Below are 20,997 nucleotides of genomic sequence, written 5' to 3'. Positions count from 1 at the left end.
AAAACCTTATAAGTGTGGTTTTGAACTCTATATCCAGTAGTTTGCTTTCCTCCATTTCTGTCATTTGTGACCTGTTTCTTTGTCTCCGCATTTTGGCTGCTTCCCTGTGTTGATAGAGTGGCTTTGTGTGCAAGGTGTCCTATAGGTCCCAGTGGCTCAGCCTCCCCAATTACCTGAGGTGGACACTCTTGGTGCACCCCTTTGTGGGCTTTGTGCACAGTCTTGTTGTAGTTAAGCCTTGATTATTGTAGGTATCACTGGGAGGAATTGACCTCCAGGCCAATTGGCTGTGAGAATCAACTGTGTCTATGGTGGGAGAACTTCTGTGCTGGAGACACCCTTCTGGGGCAAGACTTGCTTCTGTGGGGCTTTGGTGCTCACTGAGTCTGCCCCCTGAGTGTGTCCCTTATGGATCTGAGGAGTTGTAATCTGGATGGTCCCACTCTGACCACTGGGTACACTGGCACTTGGATCTCTAAGGAGGTGCTAATTTAGCCTCTGCCTGAGGCTACCCAGCAGGAGCTACAGAGAGATCTGCAGATTCCTCTTCTTTGTTTGGGGTTTGGAGGTGCCCAGATGAGGCCCAGCTGTGAAGCAATGCAAGCTGCTGTGGGGCCTTGGGCCTTCTTTTGGATGTTCTGGGTCTCTCTGACCCAGCTGCAGTTTGTTTTATTAGATTGCAAAGGGCTAGGTCATTCATATGCAAAAGCCTCTGCACACAGCTTGGGTGAGGCGGGGTCTCAGGGAATCAAGGCGGAGCAACAAACAGCTATGGCTGATCCTCAGTCCTGCCCTAAGAGGCCCCGGGTCTCAGTGTCCCGCGGTAATCGCTGCAAGCACTGGTGGGAGAAAGCCACCCTCGAGTTCCACCCGCTGTCAGACAGTCCAGTTTCTCCCCTTATGAGTCTGGGTCCCCAGAGACGTGCCCGGAACTGGAGTTCAGAGTGGGAGCGTGTGTATCCCTCCTGATTAAAAAAGACAACCGTGTCCTCAGTTGCCAGCCCTTTCCTCGCGCACCTCCGTACCTCTGCACATTACTTCCGCACCTCCTCTGAATCTCAGTGTGCTTTTCTCTTACCTTCTAGTTGTAGAATTTCCACTCAGCCAGCCTTCCTGTGGTTCTGGATGATGTTAGTTTTGTCTTTTAGTTGTATTTTTGAAGTGGTTGTGCGAGGCAGCAATTTCAGGTGTTAACCTACGCCGCCATCTTGGTTTTCTGTCATTGATTTTTATATGTTGTTCTGTGTCTTGCTATTTGCTGAATTCATTTATTAGTTCTAACAGCTTCTGTATGGAGTCTTCAAAATTTTCTACACATAAGATCATATAATCTGCAAAAAGAAATAATTTTACCTCTTCATTTCCAATTTGGAGACTTTTTATTTCTTTTTCTTGTCTAATAGTTCTCACTAGAACTTCCAGTACTATGTTTAACAGAAGTGGTGAAAGCCCTCACTGGTTTGGCTCAGTGGATAGAGCATCGGCCTACAGAATGAAGGGTCCCGGGTTCGATTCCAGTCAAGGGCATGTACCTTGTTGTGGGCACATCCCCAGTGTGGGGCATGCAGGAGGCAGGTGATCGATGTTTCTCATCGATGTTTCTAACTCTCTATCCCTCTCCTTTCCTCTCTGTAAAAAATCAATAAAATATATTTTTAAAAAAAGAAGTGGTGAAAGTGGACATCCGTGTGTTATTCCTGATCTTAGAAGAAAAGCTTTGTCTTTCACCACTGATGTTTGCTGTTTTTCACATGTGGCTTTTATTATAATAAGGTAGTCTTATTCTACTCCTATTTTGTTGTTTTCATGAAAGTGTTGAATTTTGTCAAGAGCTGTTTCTGCATCAATTGAAAGGATCTTGTTTTTCCCCCCTTCATTTTGTTGATGTGGCATATTACATTGACTTTTTTGTATGTTGAACTTTGCATTCCAGGAATAAATCCCAGTTGGTCTTGGCATGTAATACATTTAATATGCATCCGAATTCAGTTTGCTAGAATTTTTGTTGAGAATTTTTAAACAATATTTTTTTTATTGACTTCAAAGAGAGTAAGGAAAAGGGAGAGATAGAAACATCAATAGTGAGAATCATTGATCAGCTACCTCCTGCATGCCGCCCACTGGGGATCGAACCCACAACTGGGGCATGTGCCCTGACCGGGAGTCAACTCTGGCCTCCTGGTTCATAGGTCGACACAACCAGAGCCACATTGGCCGAGCTGTTGACAACTTTTGCATCAATATTCATTATGCTGGTCTGTAGCTTTCTTTCCTTGTAGTGTCTTTGTCTGTCTTTGGTATCAGGGTTATGCTGGCCTCCTAGAATGAGTTAAGACGTGTTTTTTCCTCTTCAAGGTTTTGGAAAAATTTGAGGAGAGTTGCTATTACTTAAAACATTTGGTAGAATTCAACAATGAAGCCATAGGCCCAGGGCATTTTTTGTAGTTGGGAGAATTTTGATTACTGATTCAATCTTCTTATGAGTTATAGATCTACAGATTATCTAATTTTTTCATGATTTAGTCTTGGTAGGTTCTTGTTTTGAGGAATTTGTCCATTTCATTGAAATTTTCCAATTTGTTGGTATACAATTGTTCATGCTCTTATAATCCCTTTTATTTCTGTAGATTCAGTAGTAATGTTCCTACTTTCATTTCTGATTTTAGTAATTTAAATTTTTCTCTCACTTCATCTAACTAAAGATTTGCCAATTTTGTTGCTCTTTTTGAAGAACCACAAATTAGTTTCATTGATATCCTGCAGTTTTTCTATTATCTATTTCATTTATGTCTGCTCTGATCTTTATTTCCTTCATTATGCTAGCTTTGGGTTTAGTTTGTTCTTTTCCTAGTCACTTACATTGTAAAGTTACATTGTTCTTTAACATCTTATTTTTTATTTTTTATCTTTATTTTCTTTTTAAATATATTTTTTATTATGGATAGTATTAGGAATCTCCCATTTCTCCCTTTTTGTTTTTAATGTAAGCATTTATAGCTATAAATTTCCCACTTAATATTGCTTTCACTGTGTCTCATAAGTTTCTATATGTTGTCTTTTCATTTCCATTCACCTCTAATTTCCTGTTTCTTCTTTGATCCATTGATTGAGAATGTGTTATTAAATTTCCAGATTTGAATTTCCATTTCTCATTTTATTTCTGTTGATTTCTAACTTCATAAAAGATATTGTATGCTAGCTATGTTTTTAAATCTATTGAGACAGAATTTGAGACCGAATGGTCTAACCCAGTGGTTGGCAAACTGTGGCTTGTGAGCCACATGCGGCTCTTTGGCCCCTTGAGTGTGGCTCTTCCACAAAATACCACTTGCAGGCGCGCACGTACACTGCGATTGAAACTTCATGGCCCATGCGCAGAAGTCAGTATTTTGTGGAAGAGCCACACTCAAGGGACCAAAGAGCCGCATGTGGCTCGCGAGCCGCAGTTAAAATGTCCCATGTGCATTTGAGAAGAATGTGTATGTTGTTGAGTAGAGTGTTCTGTATGTCTGTTAGATATAGTTCATTTGTTGTAAGTCCTCTATTTCCTTACTTCTGTCTGGTTTTTGCATCCATTATTCTGAAAGGGGTTCTAAAGTATCCAATTGTTATTTTAGAACTATTTCTCTGTTGATTATGTCAGTTTTCCTTAATATTTGATGGTTCATCATAAGTGTCTAAATGTTTATATATCTTGTTTTGCTGAAACTTTTATTAGTATATTATGTCCTCCTTTGTCTCATGACATCTTTATTATTTAAAGTCATTTTGGTCTAATATCAGTGTAGCCAATTTTGGTTACTATTTCCATGGAATCTCTTTTTTTTAACTTTTTAAAATATTTTATTTATTTTTTACAGAGAGGAAGGGAGAGGGATAGAGAGTTAGAAACATCGATGAGAGAGAAACATCGATCAGCTGCCTCCTACACGCTTCCTACTGGGGATGTGCCCGCAACCAAGGTACGTGCCATTGACCGGAATCAAACCTGGGAGCTTTCAGTCCGCAGGTCGATGCTCTATCCACTGAGCCAAACCAGTTAGGGCTGGAATCTGTTTGGATCTAAAGTTAATCTCTTGTAGACAGCATGTAGTTGGCAGTGTTTTTCATCAATTTGTTGATCTCTCTTTTCATTGGAGAGTTTAATACTGTTACATTTAATTACTGATAAGGATTTTTGTGATTTTGCTATTTCTTTTCTATATGCTGTATATATTTTTGCCCCTCATTCCTTGAATTACTCTTTTTATGCTTAGTGTGTGTTTTTTTGTAGTTAAACATTTAAATTCCTTTCTCATTTTCTTTTATATATCTCCTTGTATATATGCTATGGCTATTTTCTTTTTCTTTTTTTTATCTTCACCTAAGGATATTTTCCCATTGATTTTTAGGTAGAGTGGAAGAGAGAGGGAAAGAGGAAGATAAATATCAATGTGAGAGACACATATTGGTTGTCTCCTGCATTTTGTTCATGCATAATTTTCTTGACATTCTCTTTTTTTTTTTTTTGCTTTTTGTGCATTTTAACAGTTTTAAAGTCTCTGTCTAGTAAATCTACCATCAGATCTTTTTCAGAGACAGTTTCTGTTTATTTTTTCTTTTGAATGGGCCATACTTTCCTATTTTTTGTATGCCTTGTAATTCTTATGTTGAAAACTCAATATTTGAATCGAATAATGTAGTAACTCTGGAAATCAGATTCTGTCCCTTCCCTAGAGTTTGATGTTTTATTGTCTTGTTTTTGTTATGTTCTTGTTGTAGCCTGTCTCTGTGCCCAGAAACAGCAATATCCCTTCCATCAAACTCTCTCTCAATTCTGACACCCTCATGTCTTCCATCTTATCAAAAATGCCCAAAGATGCCCTAGCTGGTTTCACTCAGTGGATAAAGCGTTGGCCTGCAGACCAAAGGTCCTGGGTTCAACTCTTTACACATACTTTAGTTGCAGGGCCCTGATCGGGGCTCATGCAGGGGGCAACCAATCAATGTGTTTCTTTCACATCAATGTTTCTCTCTCTCTTTCCCGCTCTCTTCCACTCTACAAAGCCAGTGCGTGAGCCATCTTCATGCAGAGTAGAGGTATAGAGAAAATTTTATGTTTGGAGATGAGTGGAGAGGCGTTATTGGACATTTGAGAGTTCTACACATATTCTGAACATCTTACTTTAAAAGCTGTACCCAATACTCTCACACTCCATGTTGAGAGGTGCTATGCATAAGTGAATCTGAAAATATATATAGAAGATGATGTCACAGGGGCATGCCTTCCATAAAAGTTACCATTATCCAGAGCTAAATACTGTAGGTTAAAACTTCTCCTGCTCTGCCTTCAGTTGCTGAAAGTCCATTTTAAAAGAAGATAGATGGAAACCATATTGCTTCCATATTTACTAGGAACATTTGGGTTCTGGTCTTAGCAGTAGTTGTTCAGTCACTGTCACCTCAGGTTATCTGGCACAATGAGATGTCCCACATCCATCTTCCACTAGATTCCTCAGAATTGTGAAAGAAGGTGAGGTTTTCTTGTCTGATATCCTGTGTGCACTTCACAGATGGGTAAAGTGAGACACTGAAAGGCTGCGAGTTAGAGCTCCTGTTTCCTATGCTGTCATGCCTGGTTAGGCAAACTTGAGCATTTTTAGGGAAAGAAGCTGCACACAGGCTGCTTCTTGGATGTTTCTAGAGATGGGTCCTGAGGCATTCAGAGCATCCATGACCTAGAGGAATAGAACAGTGCCTCCCATTTGCTGTGCCCTGCAGATACAGAGTAACTCTTGGCAGTCTGCTTTGCCAAAATCTTAGAAGGAAATGGACCAATTTTTATAGTCCCTGTTCTAGCAGAGAAAGAAGCAAGGCCCCAACCCTGTTTTACTAAGATCCAAAGTTTGGATGCACAGGTGGTCCTAAGATTTCCAACTGGCCCTTTGGTATCACTCTTCAGGAAGTATATGTGGTGGGACTTTTGGTTGCTATCTGAAAGCCCACATGTAGATCACCAGCTTATTTTAAAACAATATAACTCGGGCATAGCCAGGTGGAAGGGCTACATGGGGTGAGGTGTTGGGAAAAAACCCAGAGCTCCCATGTCCTCCAAGCGTGCCACACCCCAAATCTCCACATGCCTACCAACCTGGAAGCTCCTTGAATGTGCTTGAAGTAACTAAAGTTCTAAGTCCTTTTAGTGAATTTGGAAGCATTCTTTGTATTTGGGAAGTCTAGTGTTTAGTTTTGATTCTTTTCATATCAAAGATGAAATTAATCCTTAAAGATGTGCAAAGTGCTGCATTCCAGTTGCTAATGCAGATGCTATTAGTGTTATTTTTTTTACCTAAAAGGAATTGGTCCATGTCCACATGGCAACACCTTCCACCACTTGTCAGGAAATGCAGGGAGGAGTCAATGTGACCAAACTACCCCTCCCTCGTGAATAGGGCTCCAGTAGAAACGCTCTGAGAACCCACCAGTGGAAAACACCAGCCAGGCTCACATTTTAGTCTCCCTTTCTTGACATAACCTTAATTCATTCCATTATTGGTCCAAGTACCATCTCTTCTCATTCCTGGCCCCTTTATTTTTGTTCTACGTAATACTATTATGTGGTGTTTTATCCATCCTTACAAATAGTCTTAAATCCTTCCTGTATGGAATATAAACAAAATTTCCTGGGTCTAAAAAAAATATCATTCTTGCCATTTGTTACCTTATACGGAGCTTGGCTCTGGAGCACAAATGGAAAGAAAAAAAGAACAAGCAGCATATTGTACCAGCATCTCCTACAATCCCCATTTCTTTGATACGTGGAAGACATGGGCACGCCTGCATTCGGTGTGTACTGACGTCACAACTCAAGAGCCTTGCCACCACACTCACCCCTTGGCACTTGGGATCTGGGTACCTTCTGCAGTGTTGATGCAGAATTAGTGGTCAGTAGAGCAGGCTTCTCAGTGCTGTGGGTCTAGTATTAATCGGGTCTTTCCAACCACTTCTTTTATCTAGCTCTTACACTCCCAGGCCAGTATTTCCTCTGCCCTTTATCACCCCAGGACCAGGTACTGAGCAAGTAGAAACTACCCTTGCAGCCCAGAGTCTGCTGAAATTATTCCAACCATCCAATCCTAATCCTGCTCAAACTTATCTACTATGCCTTGCCCATTCCTTTCTGGAGAAACCACAGCATAGGCTCTGGACAATGCTCCCCCTCCCTCCACCCCAATTTGTTCTGCCTCCTCACCCACCTTACACTTCCTGGTGGTCCTGAACAGTGTGGTTCCTTCTCTTGGAAGCTGCAAGTACCAAATATTTCATTCAAGGCAGTTGTCTCCAAGTCTGTCATCTTCACATACCTGATTAGAACAAATCCCTCGTACATTTTAACACGGGTTCAACCCCCTTCTTCAGTCAGAAGAGAAGCAACCTGTACTCCTAGGAAATGCTCCCCACACAAGGATACACACATCCTTTGAAGGCGAATGGGATCACACATGTGCTACCCAAATATCAACATGCCTAGAGCATCTGCAGGGGTCTGCCTGTGTCCTGTGATCCAGTTCCTTCAGTCGGGCCATTGTGCTGGCAAAGGCAGAGCTGCTTGGTGCCATGTCCCTGCTGGGGCACTGCATCTGGTCCCAGATGCCTATGCAGGAAACAGCGTTGGGGGCTTGCCAGCAATGCAGAGATGAGAGCAACATTTCCTTCCTGAAACACTTTGCAAAAATGGAAATTATGTTTCAAGTTCTCTGTGCTTTATCTTAACACTGCACCTGTCTCTGATTACCTAAAAATCATTTTACTTTCCCCAACAGCTCCTTACTCGTGCCTGAACAATACTCATCTGACCTCTTTTCTTTCTCTGAAAGGCACATCACAGCCATCTTGCACTTAGAAAAACTAGACAGCACTTTACCACCCTGCTTGGGGCCATTTTTAAACAGTGAAATCGCCATCAGAGACACAAAATCGTGGAAAATGTGGCACTAAGTGAACCTCGAAAAGCAGTTGTTTACAGTATGAGAGGAAATAAGAAGGTAGAGCTTTGCCTTGTCTGAACTTAACTAAGATGTGTGCATTACATGATTCCAATTTTCATCTCTCTGGGCATATCTAAGAATGACCGTGAAAATGCCCCAAGTATTGATTTTGGGGTTACAAAGAAATTTTAGTGAACCCTGGCCAGTGTGGCTCAAATGTTGGATGCTATCTCATGCACTAAAAGGTTGCCAGTTTGATTCCTGGTCAGGACACATACCTGGGTTGCAGGCTCAATCCCGGTCTGGGGTGTGAGGAGGCAGCCAATCAGTGTTGCACTCTCACATCAATGTTTCTCTCTCTCTCTCTTTTTTTTTTTTTCCCCTCTCCCCCTTCCTCTCTCTGAAAATTAATTTAAAATCTTTAAAAAAAGAAATTTTAATGAGTAGGCAAACCTAAAAATATGGAGTACACAAATAATGAGGATCAACCTATTGTCATCAATCTAAAAGGTTTTTATGCACTTTCCACAGGCCATCTTACTTTCCACAGTACCAGTAATAGCAGGGCTGAGAGAGATAACTGGTGTAACTCAGCTGCACATCCTACAAAGGCTTTCCTGTGAAAAACTAGAAATGACTGTGCTTCTCAAAGCAGAATTTCCATCAGGTGCAGAGTTGAAGCCTCACACCCACACCCTTTGTGATCATTAACAGTCACCTCAGTCCTTTCTGTCACCTCCTCTCTCTGCCTTCAGTTTCTGCTCTGCTTCTCGGAGCTCCCACTCCTGTACTGGGGTGAACTCCTCCTGAAGGGCCCCATCATCGTCCAGGTCGTCTTCACTCACCAACCCCCATGGATAGTTCTTGGGGGAGAGATCATCGTCCACACGAGGCTTGGCCTTCTTCCTCCTTGTCATTTGCCTTGTCAGCTCAGCCACCTGCTCTGGCTCCAGCCATGCTGGGCTCTCGCCCCTGTGTCCTTTCTCTTTCCTCTTCTTGTACTCCATGATCTGCTTGTTGAGAGCCTCATGATCAATCCCATACAGACTCGAGTGCACGGCAGGGCCCAGGGCGTCACATGGCGATGGAGCATCTGGGGCCTCAGGGTCCCTGGAAGGGAGAAGCACAGATGAAGCGCCAGAGCAACTTCATGGGAGCTCCTGGGCTAGTGCTTCACCTTTCCACACCCATGGCCTCTGAACTGTCCTAAGGTCTACCTAATGGAAACTGTGGAGGATAGGACAGTGAGTTTTGGATTTGGCACTCTCCAGCCCAGGACCACTCAACCAGCACTCTCGGTGCCTGTGTGTGGCACAGGCCTTGACAATTCTGATGCAGCCATTTGCATGGTCATTAGACACATTTTCATTCTCCCTCCCCTAATTAAACATGCCCAGCACACTAGGCCACATTTGGGGCCATTTCTTGATGCAAACTTAGTTCATTCTATTATTGGTACAGTGGCACCTGAGCTGCTGCAGGCCACTCACACCTTGCATCTGCCCAAGAACTGAGCACACGTCCACATGTATCACCTGAAGTCACTTTGTGTGAGGTCTTCTTGTTCATCAGGGGGTCCAAAATCAGCAACTGCCAGTAACCGATCCACCTGGAAAAGAACAGAAGGCAGTTCAGCAACCACACCCGCAGTGCTGCGTCAGAGCTGCGTGCACCCTGCACTGGGCCATAGGCCTTCCGGGTGCACTTTACGTCACTTCTTACAGCAATACTTTCCCAAAGACAAGACCATACAATAGCCAGTGCTTTCAAACACCTATTATTTTAACAATCACATTTTCTTTGATGATGAACAGTTTTTAAAAACCATTGAAATTTGTAAATGTTAGTAAAATTTACTAACAACAATTGGATATTAATTGAATTATGTAAGTAACATTTACTGTTTTGTAAAATGCTTGTTTTGCCACAGGATTTGTGCTTGTGGAAAAAGCAGGCCAGCACCAAGTCAGCCTTCCTGGGGCAGTGTCCGCTCTAGTGCAAGCCCAGACAGCCCGTCACTCTGCAGCAACAGAAAACAGTGCCACCCAGGGACACCGATAAAAATTATAAATGTGCAAAGAAGCAGAACCAGGAGTTAAATTAGTGCACAGAAAACACCAGAAATAAGATTGACACAACAAAGACAAACTGGGAGAAAAGACTCCCAACACACGCTCTGACAGGAACTTGGACCAGACATATAACTAATCTGTACAACCCGAAGATAAGCAGAAAGAAAAACAAGCAGGACTGGCCCTGGCCAGTGTGGCTCAGTTGGTTAAGCATCATCCCATGCACCAAAAGGTCACTGGTTCAATTCCTGGTCAGGACACATGCCTGGGTTGTGGGTTGATCCCCGGTCGGGGTATGTATGGAAGGCAACTAGTTGATGTTTCTCTCTCTGTCTCTCCCCCTCCCTTCCTCTCTCTCTCTCTCTCTCTCTCTCTCTCTCTCTCTGAAATCAATAAGAACATATCCTTGAGTAAGGATTAATAATTATCTATATAAAAACCTAAGTGACCGTTCGACCAGTAGCTATGATGTGCAATGTCCACCAGGGGGCAGACGCTCAATGCACAAGCATGGAAACATGGGACAGACTGATGAATCTCAGGGGGAAGAGGGGAGGGGAGAGGGGGGAAGAGATTAACCAAAGATCTTATATGCATACTACAGGCCTGGTGCACAGATTCGTACACCTGTGGGGTCCCTTGGCCTGGCCTGCGCCCTCTCGCAATTTGGGACCCCTTGGGGGATGTCGGACTGCTGGTTTTAGCCTGATCTTCGCAAGCCAGGCCAAGGGACTCCACCAGTGCACGAATCCGCAACAGTAATAATAACCATAGGTGGATTGCAATCCAGGAAATGAGAGAAGACAGTAAGCACAGGAGGGTAGCTCTGGCTGCCTCAAGTTTATAAACCGAGAACTGGAGATTTGGTTCACTAGTTGAGTTACAGAGATAAGCATTAAAAAAAAAGTTAAAGTCCAGGCCCGGCTGGTGTTGCTCAGTAGTTGAGCATCAATCTATGAACCAGGAGGTCATGGTTCCATTCCTGGTCAGGGCACATGCCTGGGTTATAGGCTCGATCCCCAGTTGGGGCAGTACAGGAGGCAGCTGATCAATGGTTCTCTCTCATCATTGGTTTTCTATCCCTCTCTCCCTTTTTTTTTTCTTTCTTTTTTTTTCCTCTCTCCCTTTCCCTTCCTCTCTGAAATCAATAAAAACATATTTTAAAAAAATTAAAGCCCTAGCCGGGTGGCTCAATTAGTTGAAGTGTCATCCCGTATACTGAAAGGCTGCGGGTTCAATTCCGTCAGAGCGTGTACAGGAGGCAACAGGTCAATGTTTATCTCCCATCAATGTTTTCTTATCTTTCCCTTCCTCTCTCTCTGAAATCAATAAAAACATATCCTGGGGTGAGTATTAAAAAGAAAAAAAATTAGAACCAGAAAATAAGGTTACATCTGGTGACTCAGGCTGGGAATGAGCATGGGAGTTTGTCTTTTCATTTGTACCCTTTCAAGTATTACTTTGGTAAATGGTAAGCATTACCTTTTTAGAAACCTCACCTATGTAAAAGTTTACTTCATAAAGTCTATGATTTAAAGGCCTCACCTCAGCTAGAGCTGCATGCTGTTTGTCCTGAACAAACACTATCGGTGGCACGTTCCTCAGAGTCTGCTGGGACATCAAAAGATGCCTGGAGAGAGACAATGCAGATTAGTGCTGTAGCAGGTGACATTTACAGGAGAGGTGTGAGAGTGCCAGAAACAAAAATACGTGATAATCTCACAAAGACATAAGAAATAAGATTTATCACATTATTCAAAAATGAAAATGTCAGCCCAGAAAGGTCTTTAGCCAACTGCACATTACAAAAGGGATAAGAAATGCATCATCATCACAACTGTTTTTAATTCCCTAAATGCAATTATTTATTGAGATCCCTGTAAATAAACTGACCTAAACTTAGAGGCCCTCGTCCTAGCGGTTTGGCTCAGTGGATAGAACGTCGGCTTGCAGAACAAAGGGTCCCGGATTTGAATCCGGTCAAGGGCACGTACCTTGGTTGCAGGTTCCTCCCCAGCCCAAGCCCTGACCGGGGCCCATGCAGGAGGCAACCAATCGATGTGTTTCTCTCACATCAAAAGTTTCTCTCTGTCTTTCCCTCTCTCTTCCACTCTTCCTAAAAAAATCAATGGAAAAATATCCTTGGGTGAAGACTATAACAAAAATATAATAAACCTAGATGCCCTCCTGGGCATCACTTTGGCCTTGGCCTCCATGGTTGGTCACTAACCACCCATCAATGTTTCATCCTCTATCCAATGGACATGCATTGGCAACGACATCAACACAGTCCCCAACCACCCAGATGTCACACAGAAGTGATCTCTGTATTATTCAGTCATGCAACAAACCGATAAAAGGTAAATAAGGGTGCAAGTATCCAGTGAAAATGTGGCTGTGACGTAAAGTGTATTTACTCAGTGACAACAGATCTAGGTACACAGTTATGAAAAAACCTTTACACTAAACCCTGGCTGATCAGAGTTGGGAAAACATTATGCTTAACTAAATTTTCTAACTACCTAAAAATCAATTAGAAAACAATACTGTTATCTCAACATTTGTTGGAAATTTCTCACTTTCTTGTTTCTGTTAAATGTAAAAATCAAATTAACTGACCATTCTTTAGTACACACCTTTACAGACTCTTAGGGATCACTGTGACAGGTGTCAGTGATCACCATGCAAGAGAGCTACACAGATGATGTGAAAATACCAGCTCCTTGTACAACTCTGACTTCTCAACATCTGCCTCCTTCTCCTGGCAACGCAGGATGCTATATGGTGAGAGGTGAGAGCCACAGAGAAAGCAGAGGGAAGCAGGAAGGAGGGATTCCAATTCTGAGTGCTGGTTGGGTGGGTTTCTGGACTTTTTATAAGCCTGAGGAGAAAACTGAATAACTTCTTTACTATCACCCAGCTCACCAGTTCTCAAAACTTCAGGATTCCTTTACACTAAAAACATTACTGAGGACCCCAAAGATCTTTTGTTTATATGAGTTATATTCATCAATATTTACCATACTAAGAATTAAAATAAAAAATTTAAAAATATGTATTTATGCCCTAACCGGTTTGGCTCAATGGATAGAGCGTTGGCCTGCGGACTGAAGGGTCCCGGGTTCGATTACAGTCAAGGGCATGTACCTTGGTTGTGGGCACATCCCCAGTAGGGGGTGTGCAGAAGGCAGCTGATTGATGTTTCTCTCTCATCGATGTTTCTAACTCTCTATCCCTCTCCCTTCCTCCTTCCTCTCTGTAAAAAATCAATAAAATATATTTTAAAAAATATGTATTTATTAATTCATTTAAAGTAAACCCACTAGGCCCCTGACCAGTTTGGTTAGAGTCATCTGGTAAGTCATGCAGGTTCGATCCCTGGTCAGGGCACATACAAGAATCAACCAATAAATGCATAAGTGGGACAACAAATCGATGTTTCTCTCTTTCTCTTTCTCTCCCTCTCTCTCAGAAGCAATAAATAAATTAAAAATAAAGTAAACCCACCAAACATTCACATAGACATTTTTAATGGGCAATAACTGTTATTTTCCAAAAATAATTACTGAAAAGAGTGGCAATATATTACAGTTGCAAATTTCTTTAATGCCCCGCTTAATGAAAAAACAGCTGGATTCTCATATTTGCATCTGCATTCAATCTGTTCTGATGTTATTTTGGTTGAAATATAAGAAGAAAATCTGGCCCCGCATAGATTACTGAAAAACGGAGGACTATATGAACACCCTTAAGAAAAATGTGGATCTTTTTGATACTAAACAAAAACTCAACACGTGATAGTTTTTTAAAGGTTAGTTGCAATGTGGAATCTGAAACCAATGAACATGCCTCACTGTCACACTAAACTCTCTGGTCTCTCTTGGACTTTGACCTTTCCCTATGCGTGGTTCTGTAACCTCACACACACTGGTCATCTGGAAACACTGGGTCAGCAAGTGATGCAGATTTTTGGAAGGTTGACTGACACATTTCACCACACAACACTGCCTTTGTTGGCATCACCACCAATCTCATCAGTACTTAACAGTATTTATTGGAAAGCTATCAAACTCGCAGCGGTAGTTATGCTTTCTAAAATTCTGACTTTTACTTCAAAGCCTGAATTTTATCATTGGCAACAGGTATGGTCAGTTGATTTCCCTGAAGTGACAGGTTCACTTGGCCCATTTGCAGAAAGTGTCTGTTAAATACCCAAATCTCAAAAACTATAGTTGGTTCTCTTGCTCCTTCAAGTGAAAAAGTGTCTACTTCATCACCTGCCGCATTCTTCCCAGGGACAGCCACCCTACCTCAGCACACAGCAGGGGCTCCACGCATACTTCCCACCACATACAATACTAAAAAGACAAGTATTCTTGCCCAACCAATGTGGCTCATTCACCAAGAGGTCACCATTTGATTCTCAATCAGGGCACATGCCCAGGTTGCGGGCTTGATCCCCAATCAATGTTAAAGTTTCTCTCTCATCAATGTTTCTTTCTATCTCTCTCCCTCTTCCTTCCTCTCTCTAAAATCAGTAAAAAATAACATTAAAAAAAAAAAGACATGCACCCAAGGGTCAAAATTTAATAATATTAGTAACTTTTACTTACCCATCAAGGATATTCCCTTTTTTCTTTCTTTTTTTAAAAATCCTCATCCAATGATGTTTTTCCATTGATTTTTAGAGAGAGTGGAAGGGAGAGGGAAAGACAGAGAGAGAGAGAAACATCGATGTTTCACTGATTGGTTGCCTCCTGCACGCACCCCAGCCAGATCGAGCTTGCAACCAAGGCATGTGCCCTTGACTGGAATTGAACCCAGGACCCTTCAGCCTACAGGTTAGCACTCATGTGAGCAAGTGGCATGAAGCTATGATGACTACAGGTCCTCTGGTGGCTTCAGTGCAAATGTCCACACAGTGAAAAAAGAAAATAACATCTTATTATGAAAATAGCTTTAACCTCATGAACCCCCCAAAAGATATTGGGGCCCCCTAGGGATCGAGGACCACACACTGAGAAACACTTGCCTAGATTATGGCTTATATGAAAATGTAAATTATACTCTGAAGTTCAAGACAATGCTTCCAGCCCTGCCTGGGTAGCGGTTAGTTGGAACATCATCCATACACCGAAGGGTTACGGGTTCAATTCCCGGTCAGGGCACCTACCTAGGTTGCAGGCTAGGTCTCCAGTCGGGGTGTGCACACCCGAGAGATCGATATTTCTCTTTCTCTCTCTCTAAAATAAGTAAATAAATAAAAACCACCAACAAATCCTCGGGTGAGGAAAAAAGTAAATAAAAAAAGAAAATGCTTCCAAAATTTCCCTCAAAAGCAAAAATACATCATGAAACAGGCTGGGAAATTCCAGGTGCTGCAAAAGCAAACACACCTGGCAAGCAAAGCATCCTCACCTCATATGTGCTGAGAATCGCTTCAGGGTATCCTGGGTGTGTGCATTCTGCTCAGCAGAGCCAGTTGTCCTCCAGTACACACGGCAGGCGGAGAAGTCTGAGGTCAAAGACACCTGACCCCCCCCCCCACCCCCAGCAAATCCCTTTTAGTTTAAGTGGGTTTTCCACAAACAATGCACAGGAGATGAAAATTAATGAGATAGCATGTCCACCTCCCGAGATGCTAGTGCTCCAAGCTGCACTATCACAAGCCACCATCTCCTGCACACACTCTCAGCTGAGGAAGTGGGGCCAGAAATAGTTCTGGTATCATAAGCTCAAGTTAGCATATGTAACTTTTCTCTAATTTACTATCAGTGTCTAACATAATTCTTATTTTCTCGCCATAAAAAGAAGTTTTGGTATGAAGGCCCCGACCCCGACCCCACAGCATTCACTGAAAACACCTGAACTGCCACTATTCTCCTCACTACTTCCCTTTGGCTAAACTCACTCTGAGTCAGAGGTTCTCAACCTGTGGGTCACGACCCCTTTGGCGGTTGAACAACCCTTTCACAGGGGCCGCCTAAGACCATCCTGCATATCAGATATTTACATTACGATTCATAACAGTAGCAACATTACAGTTATGAAGTAGCAACGAAAATAATTTTATGGTTGGGTCACAACATGAGGAACTGTATTTAAAGGGCCAGAAGGTTGAGAACCCCTGCTCTAAGTGGACAGATGGCAGAAAGTCACCCCCTTCGTCTTTACTCCAAGACAAAGGCAGACATAACAACTTCTCATCTGACCCACAGGTCTTCGATTGCTCCATGTCATCACACTTTCTGGGCGTCTGACCACACACTTGGTGCTATCTGGTCAGATACCTCCTTTCCCTGATTTCGTACCACAATCATCCCCTCCATCTGTCTTCAGTACTTAAATGGCCACCCTTAGCATCACTTCTACAACCCAAACTAAAGACCTTGTGAGTGACCTGGTGCCTTTTTCCTAACGGTTAGGCCAGCAATCCTCAGTCCCATTTCTGTTTGGCCTCTGCAGTCTACCTTGGACAGCTCCACATTCAGGTCGTAGATCTCTTGGCTCACTTCAGGGCTGCACAGCAAATCGCTGAGCGCTTTGTAGAGGAGGCCATTCAGGGCCCTCAGGCGCACGTGGTCTTCCTTCCTGGTTTTCTTTGACGTGCTCTTTGTTAAGAGTTCCAACTTGGATGGCTTGTAAGTCTGCATTAAGAAGAATAGACACAAAGGCTAACATTAGATTATACATTAAACTTGTACTAACTTACAATAAAGGCAGCTGGGAAGAATTTGAACACCTTGGTAAACAAGAAACAAATGTTACACTCAACCACCTTAGCTTTAAGATAAGTTTATTTTACAGAGCTGGATCCTTCCAGATTTTACCTAGCATTCCTCCAAGATAAAAATTACTGCCCGGCCGACATGGCTCAGTGGTTGAGTGTCGACCTATGAACCCTGTCAGGGTTCAATGCCCGGTCAGGGCACATGCCTGGGTTATGGACTTGATCCCCCTGTTCCCCCAGTGTGAGGCGTGTAGGAGGCAGCCGATCAATGATTCTCTCATCATTGATGTTTCTATCTCTCTCTCCCTTTCCCTTCCTCTCTGAAATTAATAAAAATATATTTTAAAGAAAAAATTACTGCCCTGGCTGGTTTGGCTCAGTGGATAGAGCATTGGCCTGAGGACTGAAGGATCCCGGGTTCAATTCCAGTCAAGGGCACATGCCCAGGTTTCGGGCTCGATCCCAAGCAGGGGGCATGCAGGAAGCAGCCGGTCAATGATTCTTTCTCATTGTTAATGTTTCTATTTCTCTCTCCCTCTCCCTTCCTCTCTAAAATCAATAAAAATATATTTTAAAAAAATTACTGCCAGTACATATTTTTCAAGAAAAATTTTTACTGAAATATAATCCACACATAAAATCCTCCCTCTTAACATGTAAAATTCAATGGTTTTTAGTATACACAGTTTATTTTTTTCTATCAGTGTCCCCAGAGTCATTAATTACATAAACTTGTGCAATGTATCTACACGTATGTGTGTTTTATACACACACATTAAAAACTGAATGGCCCTAGCCAGTTTGGCTCAGTGGATAGAGTGTCAGCCTGTGGACTGAAGGGTCCCAGGTTCGATTCTGGTCAAGAGCACATACCTCAGCCCCTGCTGGCCAAAAAGTGGGTATCATTGCCACTCGCCGGACTGGGCATCTACAGGGAACCAAGACTGTACAGGAGAAAGAGAACTAGGGCGGGGGGCTCAATAAAGTTTGTTTTCCTGTCAAATAAAAAAAAGAGCACATGCCCCAGTTGTGGGCTTGGTCCCCAGTGGGGGGTGTGCAAGAGGCAGCCGATCAACGATTCTCTCTCAACCCTGATGTTTCTATCTCCCTCTCCTTCTCCCTTCTTCTCTGAAATCAATAAAAATATATTTAAAAAATAAAATAAAAACTGAATGGACATTACTGTGTCAGAATTTGATCATAGATATGACATTCTGGAAAACTTTCGTGTCAGTAATTTTTTTTGAAGGTCCAAATTCCATGTTACCAATTCAACCAGTCCCACCCCTGCAGACCCTGTCCTCTCCAACATGGAAATGGAAGGACTGCCAGGCTGGAGCCTTGCCGATTTCTGGAACCTCATGCCCATCAAGGCTGTGAAGGGGCTCACTGCTGCTACTCTACTTACCAAGTGAGAGCCCAGGGAAGGGCCTTCATACCAAAACTTCTTTCTATGGCGAGAAAATAAGAATTATGTTAGACACTGACAGTAAATTAGAGAAAAGTTACATATGCTAACTCAGTGGTTCCCAAACTTATTTGGCCTACCGCCCCCTTTCCAGAAAAAATATTACTCAGCGCCCCCTGGAAATTAATTTTTTTAAACATTTTAATAGCAATTAAACAGAAAGATATATGCCCCCAAATGCACCTGTGGCCATCACCGCCCCCCCTGGATCGATGCAGCGCCCACCAGGGGGCGGTAACGCCCACTTTGGGAATCACTGTGCTAACTTGAGCTTATGATACCAGAACTATTTCTAAGGAGCTAAACTTAGACACTGATATTATGAGACCGGAAATCTACTGAATTGACAACAACATGGGCTGCGGGGGAGAGAGAGAAGACAGTTTCAATTCAATCTCATAATTTTTTTGTAATGTTTTTACTGATTTTAAAGAGAAAGGAATGGAGAGGGCTATAAAGAAACATCGATGAGAGAGAGATATAATTCAGCTGCCTCCTGCATGCCCCTCACTAGGGATTAAGCCCACAACCTGGGCATATATCCTGACCAAGAATGGAACCAGGATCTCTTGGTTCATGGGTTGGATGCTCAACCACTGAACCACATCGGCTGGGCTCAACCTCATAATTTTTACTCACAGTCTACTTCTAGTTCCAAAGGTAGAGAAAGAGGGTCTTAACAATACACCTCCCCAACTGCATGGGAGCACTGCACTCTACCTGATAAAGCTATCTCCAGGAGGTATAGATGAATGACTCTGGGGTTGAACAACTAAGTAAACAGGTGCTTCTCAGTGGTGCAGGGGGAGGTTCCAGATGAGCAAGGAAAGGAAACTAGAATGGTCCATGTGATAGTGAGTTAGAGTTGGAGATTTATATGAACTCAAGTTTCACTTACAACAGATTCAGATGGTGACATTCAGAAATGTTTACAGATGGTATATATACATGAGTTAACATAATCTATTTTTTAAAAAATATATTTTATTGATTTTTCTACAGAGAGGAAGGAAGAGGGATAGAGAATCAGAAACATCGATTCAGCTGCCTCCTGCACACCCCCCACCGGGGATGCACCCGCAACCAAGGCACATGCCCCTGACTGGAATCGAACCCGGGACCCTCCAGTCCGCAGGCCGACGCTCCATCCACTGAGCCAAACCGGTTACGGCAATAAACTCCTATTTTTTTTTGCTTTGTCAGCTGAAAGGGCCTAAAAGACTGACACCCCAATAGAAATGAACATACTCAGCTCTCAGATCATGGCTTCTAAGGTCATTCTCCATCAAGAGGAACCAGAACTCCTTGGGGAAATGCCTGATTCTAGAACTGAGGCTTCCTATAGTGCCACAAAGTAAGGAAGTGCTAAAAATAACCCTGATCGGTATCTCAATGGTTAGAGCATTGGCTGGCAGACCTAAGGGTTGCCATTTGAATTCCTGGTCAAGGGCATGTACCTGGGTTGTAGGACCGATCACCAGCCCATGTGGGAGGCAAACAACCGATGAGTCCCTCTCACGTCGATATTTCTCTCCCTCTACCTCTTCCCCACCCTCCCTCCCTTCTACTCTCTCTAAAAGTCAATGGAAGAAATGTCCTTGAGTGAGGATTACCAAACCAAAAAGAATAAAATCCTATATAATAAAAGGCTAATATGCAAACTGTCCCCATGGGTGGGAGTTCGACTGACTGGGAGACACACGCTGACCACCAGGGAGTGGCGATGGCAGGCAGCCAAGGGAAGGGAGGCCCCAGCCGGCAGCCGCTAGGGACCCTACCTGTGCATGAATTTCATGCACTAGGCCTCTAGTATGAAAATAAAAAATGTAAAAGCCACCACAAACCCCATAATGATTATAACCAGAGGGATATAGGATCCAACTGAAAGAACTCCCAATGGTCAAACTGGAACAAGTGGAGCAAAACAAAGGAGTACTGGATTATAACCTACTAGAGGCCCGATGCATGAAATTCGTGCACTTGGGAGGGGGGTCCCTCAGCCAGGCCTGAGCCCTCAGGGGATGTCCAGGAGCCCTCGGGGGATGTCCGACTGCTGGCTTAGGGGAGCTGGCCTAAGGCGGCAGTCAGACATCCTTAGCGCTGCCGCGGAGGTGGGAGAGGCTCCCGCCACTGCTGCTGCACTCACCAGCTGTGAGCCCGGCTTCTGGCTGAGCGGCGCTCCCCCTGTGGGAGTGCACTGACCAGCAATCCTCATTGACCAGCTCCTGCATTGAGCGTCTGCCCCCTGGTGATCAGTGCACGTCATAGCAACCAGTCATTCTGCCATTTTGTCGATTTGCATATTAGCCTTTTATTATATAGGACTAGAGGCCCGGTGCACAAAAATTTGTGCACTCGGGGGGCAGGGGAGGGGGGGTCCCCCAGCCCGGCCTGTGCCCTCTCGCAGTCTGGGACCCCTCGGGAGATAATGACCTGCTGGCTTAGGCCTGCTCCCGGGTGGCAGAGGGCAGGCCCAATCCCTAGGTGCAGCCCCTGGTCAGGCTCAGAGCAGGGCCGATTGGGGAGTAGGGGCGCCGCCCCGTCATGCACAGAGCAGGGCGGATCGGGAGGTTGCAATGCCACCCTCAGTCACGCTCAGGGTAGGGCCGATTGGGGGGTTGGGGCACCGCCCCCTGTCACACACAGAGCAGGGCGGATAGGAGGGTTGTGGCCCCGCCCCCTGTCACTCACAGAGCCACAGGGCGATCAGGGAGTTTGGGCGCTGCCCCCTGTCACACACAGAGCCGCAGGGCGATCAGG

At 43.7% G+C, this 20,997-nt stretch overlaps 1 protein-coding gene across 1 annotated transcript in view; it reads right to left on the bottom strand.

Annotated features, from left to right (window-relative positions):
* Positions 1-8,459: 8,459 nt before the first annotated feature.
* RBFA (ribosome binding factor A (putative)) overlaps positions 8,460-20,997 on the bottom strand; it is a 16,240-nt gene continuing 3,702 nt past the window's right edge. The window contains exons 2-8 of the mRNA XM_005861597.2: positions 18,958-18,995; positions 18,178-18,220; positions 16,510-16,686; positions 15,458-15,570; positions 11,585-11,669; positions 9,503-9,576; positions 8,460-9,077 (exon numbers count right to left, since the gene is read on the bottom strand). Coding sequence (XP_005861659.2) covers positions 8,687-9,077; positions 9,503-9,576; positions 11,585-11,669; positions 15,458-15,570; positions 16,510-16,686; positions 18,178-18,220; positions 18,958-18,995 — 921 coding nt within the window. The 3' untranslated portion in view covers positions 8,460-8,686. The remainder of the gene's footprint in view (positions 9,078-9,502; positions 9,577-11,584; positions 11,670-15,457; positions 15,571-16,509; positions 16,687-18,177; positions 18,221-18,957; positions 18,996-20,997) is intronic.

This window comes from Myotis brandtii, unplaced genomic scaffold (assembly GCF_000412655.1).
Source record: "Myotis brandtii unplaced genomic scaffold, ASM41265v1 scaffold154, whole genome shotgun sequence".
Taxonomy (NCBI): domain Eukaryota; kingdom Metazoa; phylum Chordata; class Mammalia; order Chiroptera; family Vespertilionidae; genus Myotis; species Myotis brandtii.
Note: the sequence above shows the minus strand (reverse complement) of the source record. Positions and strands in the feature narration are given on the sequence as shown.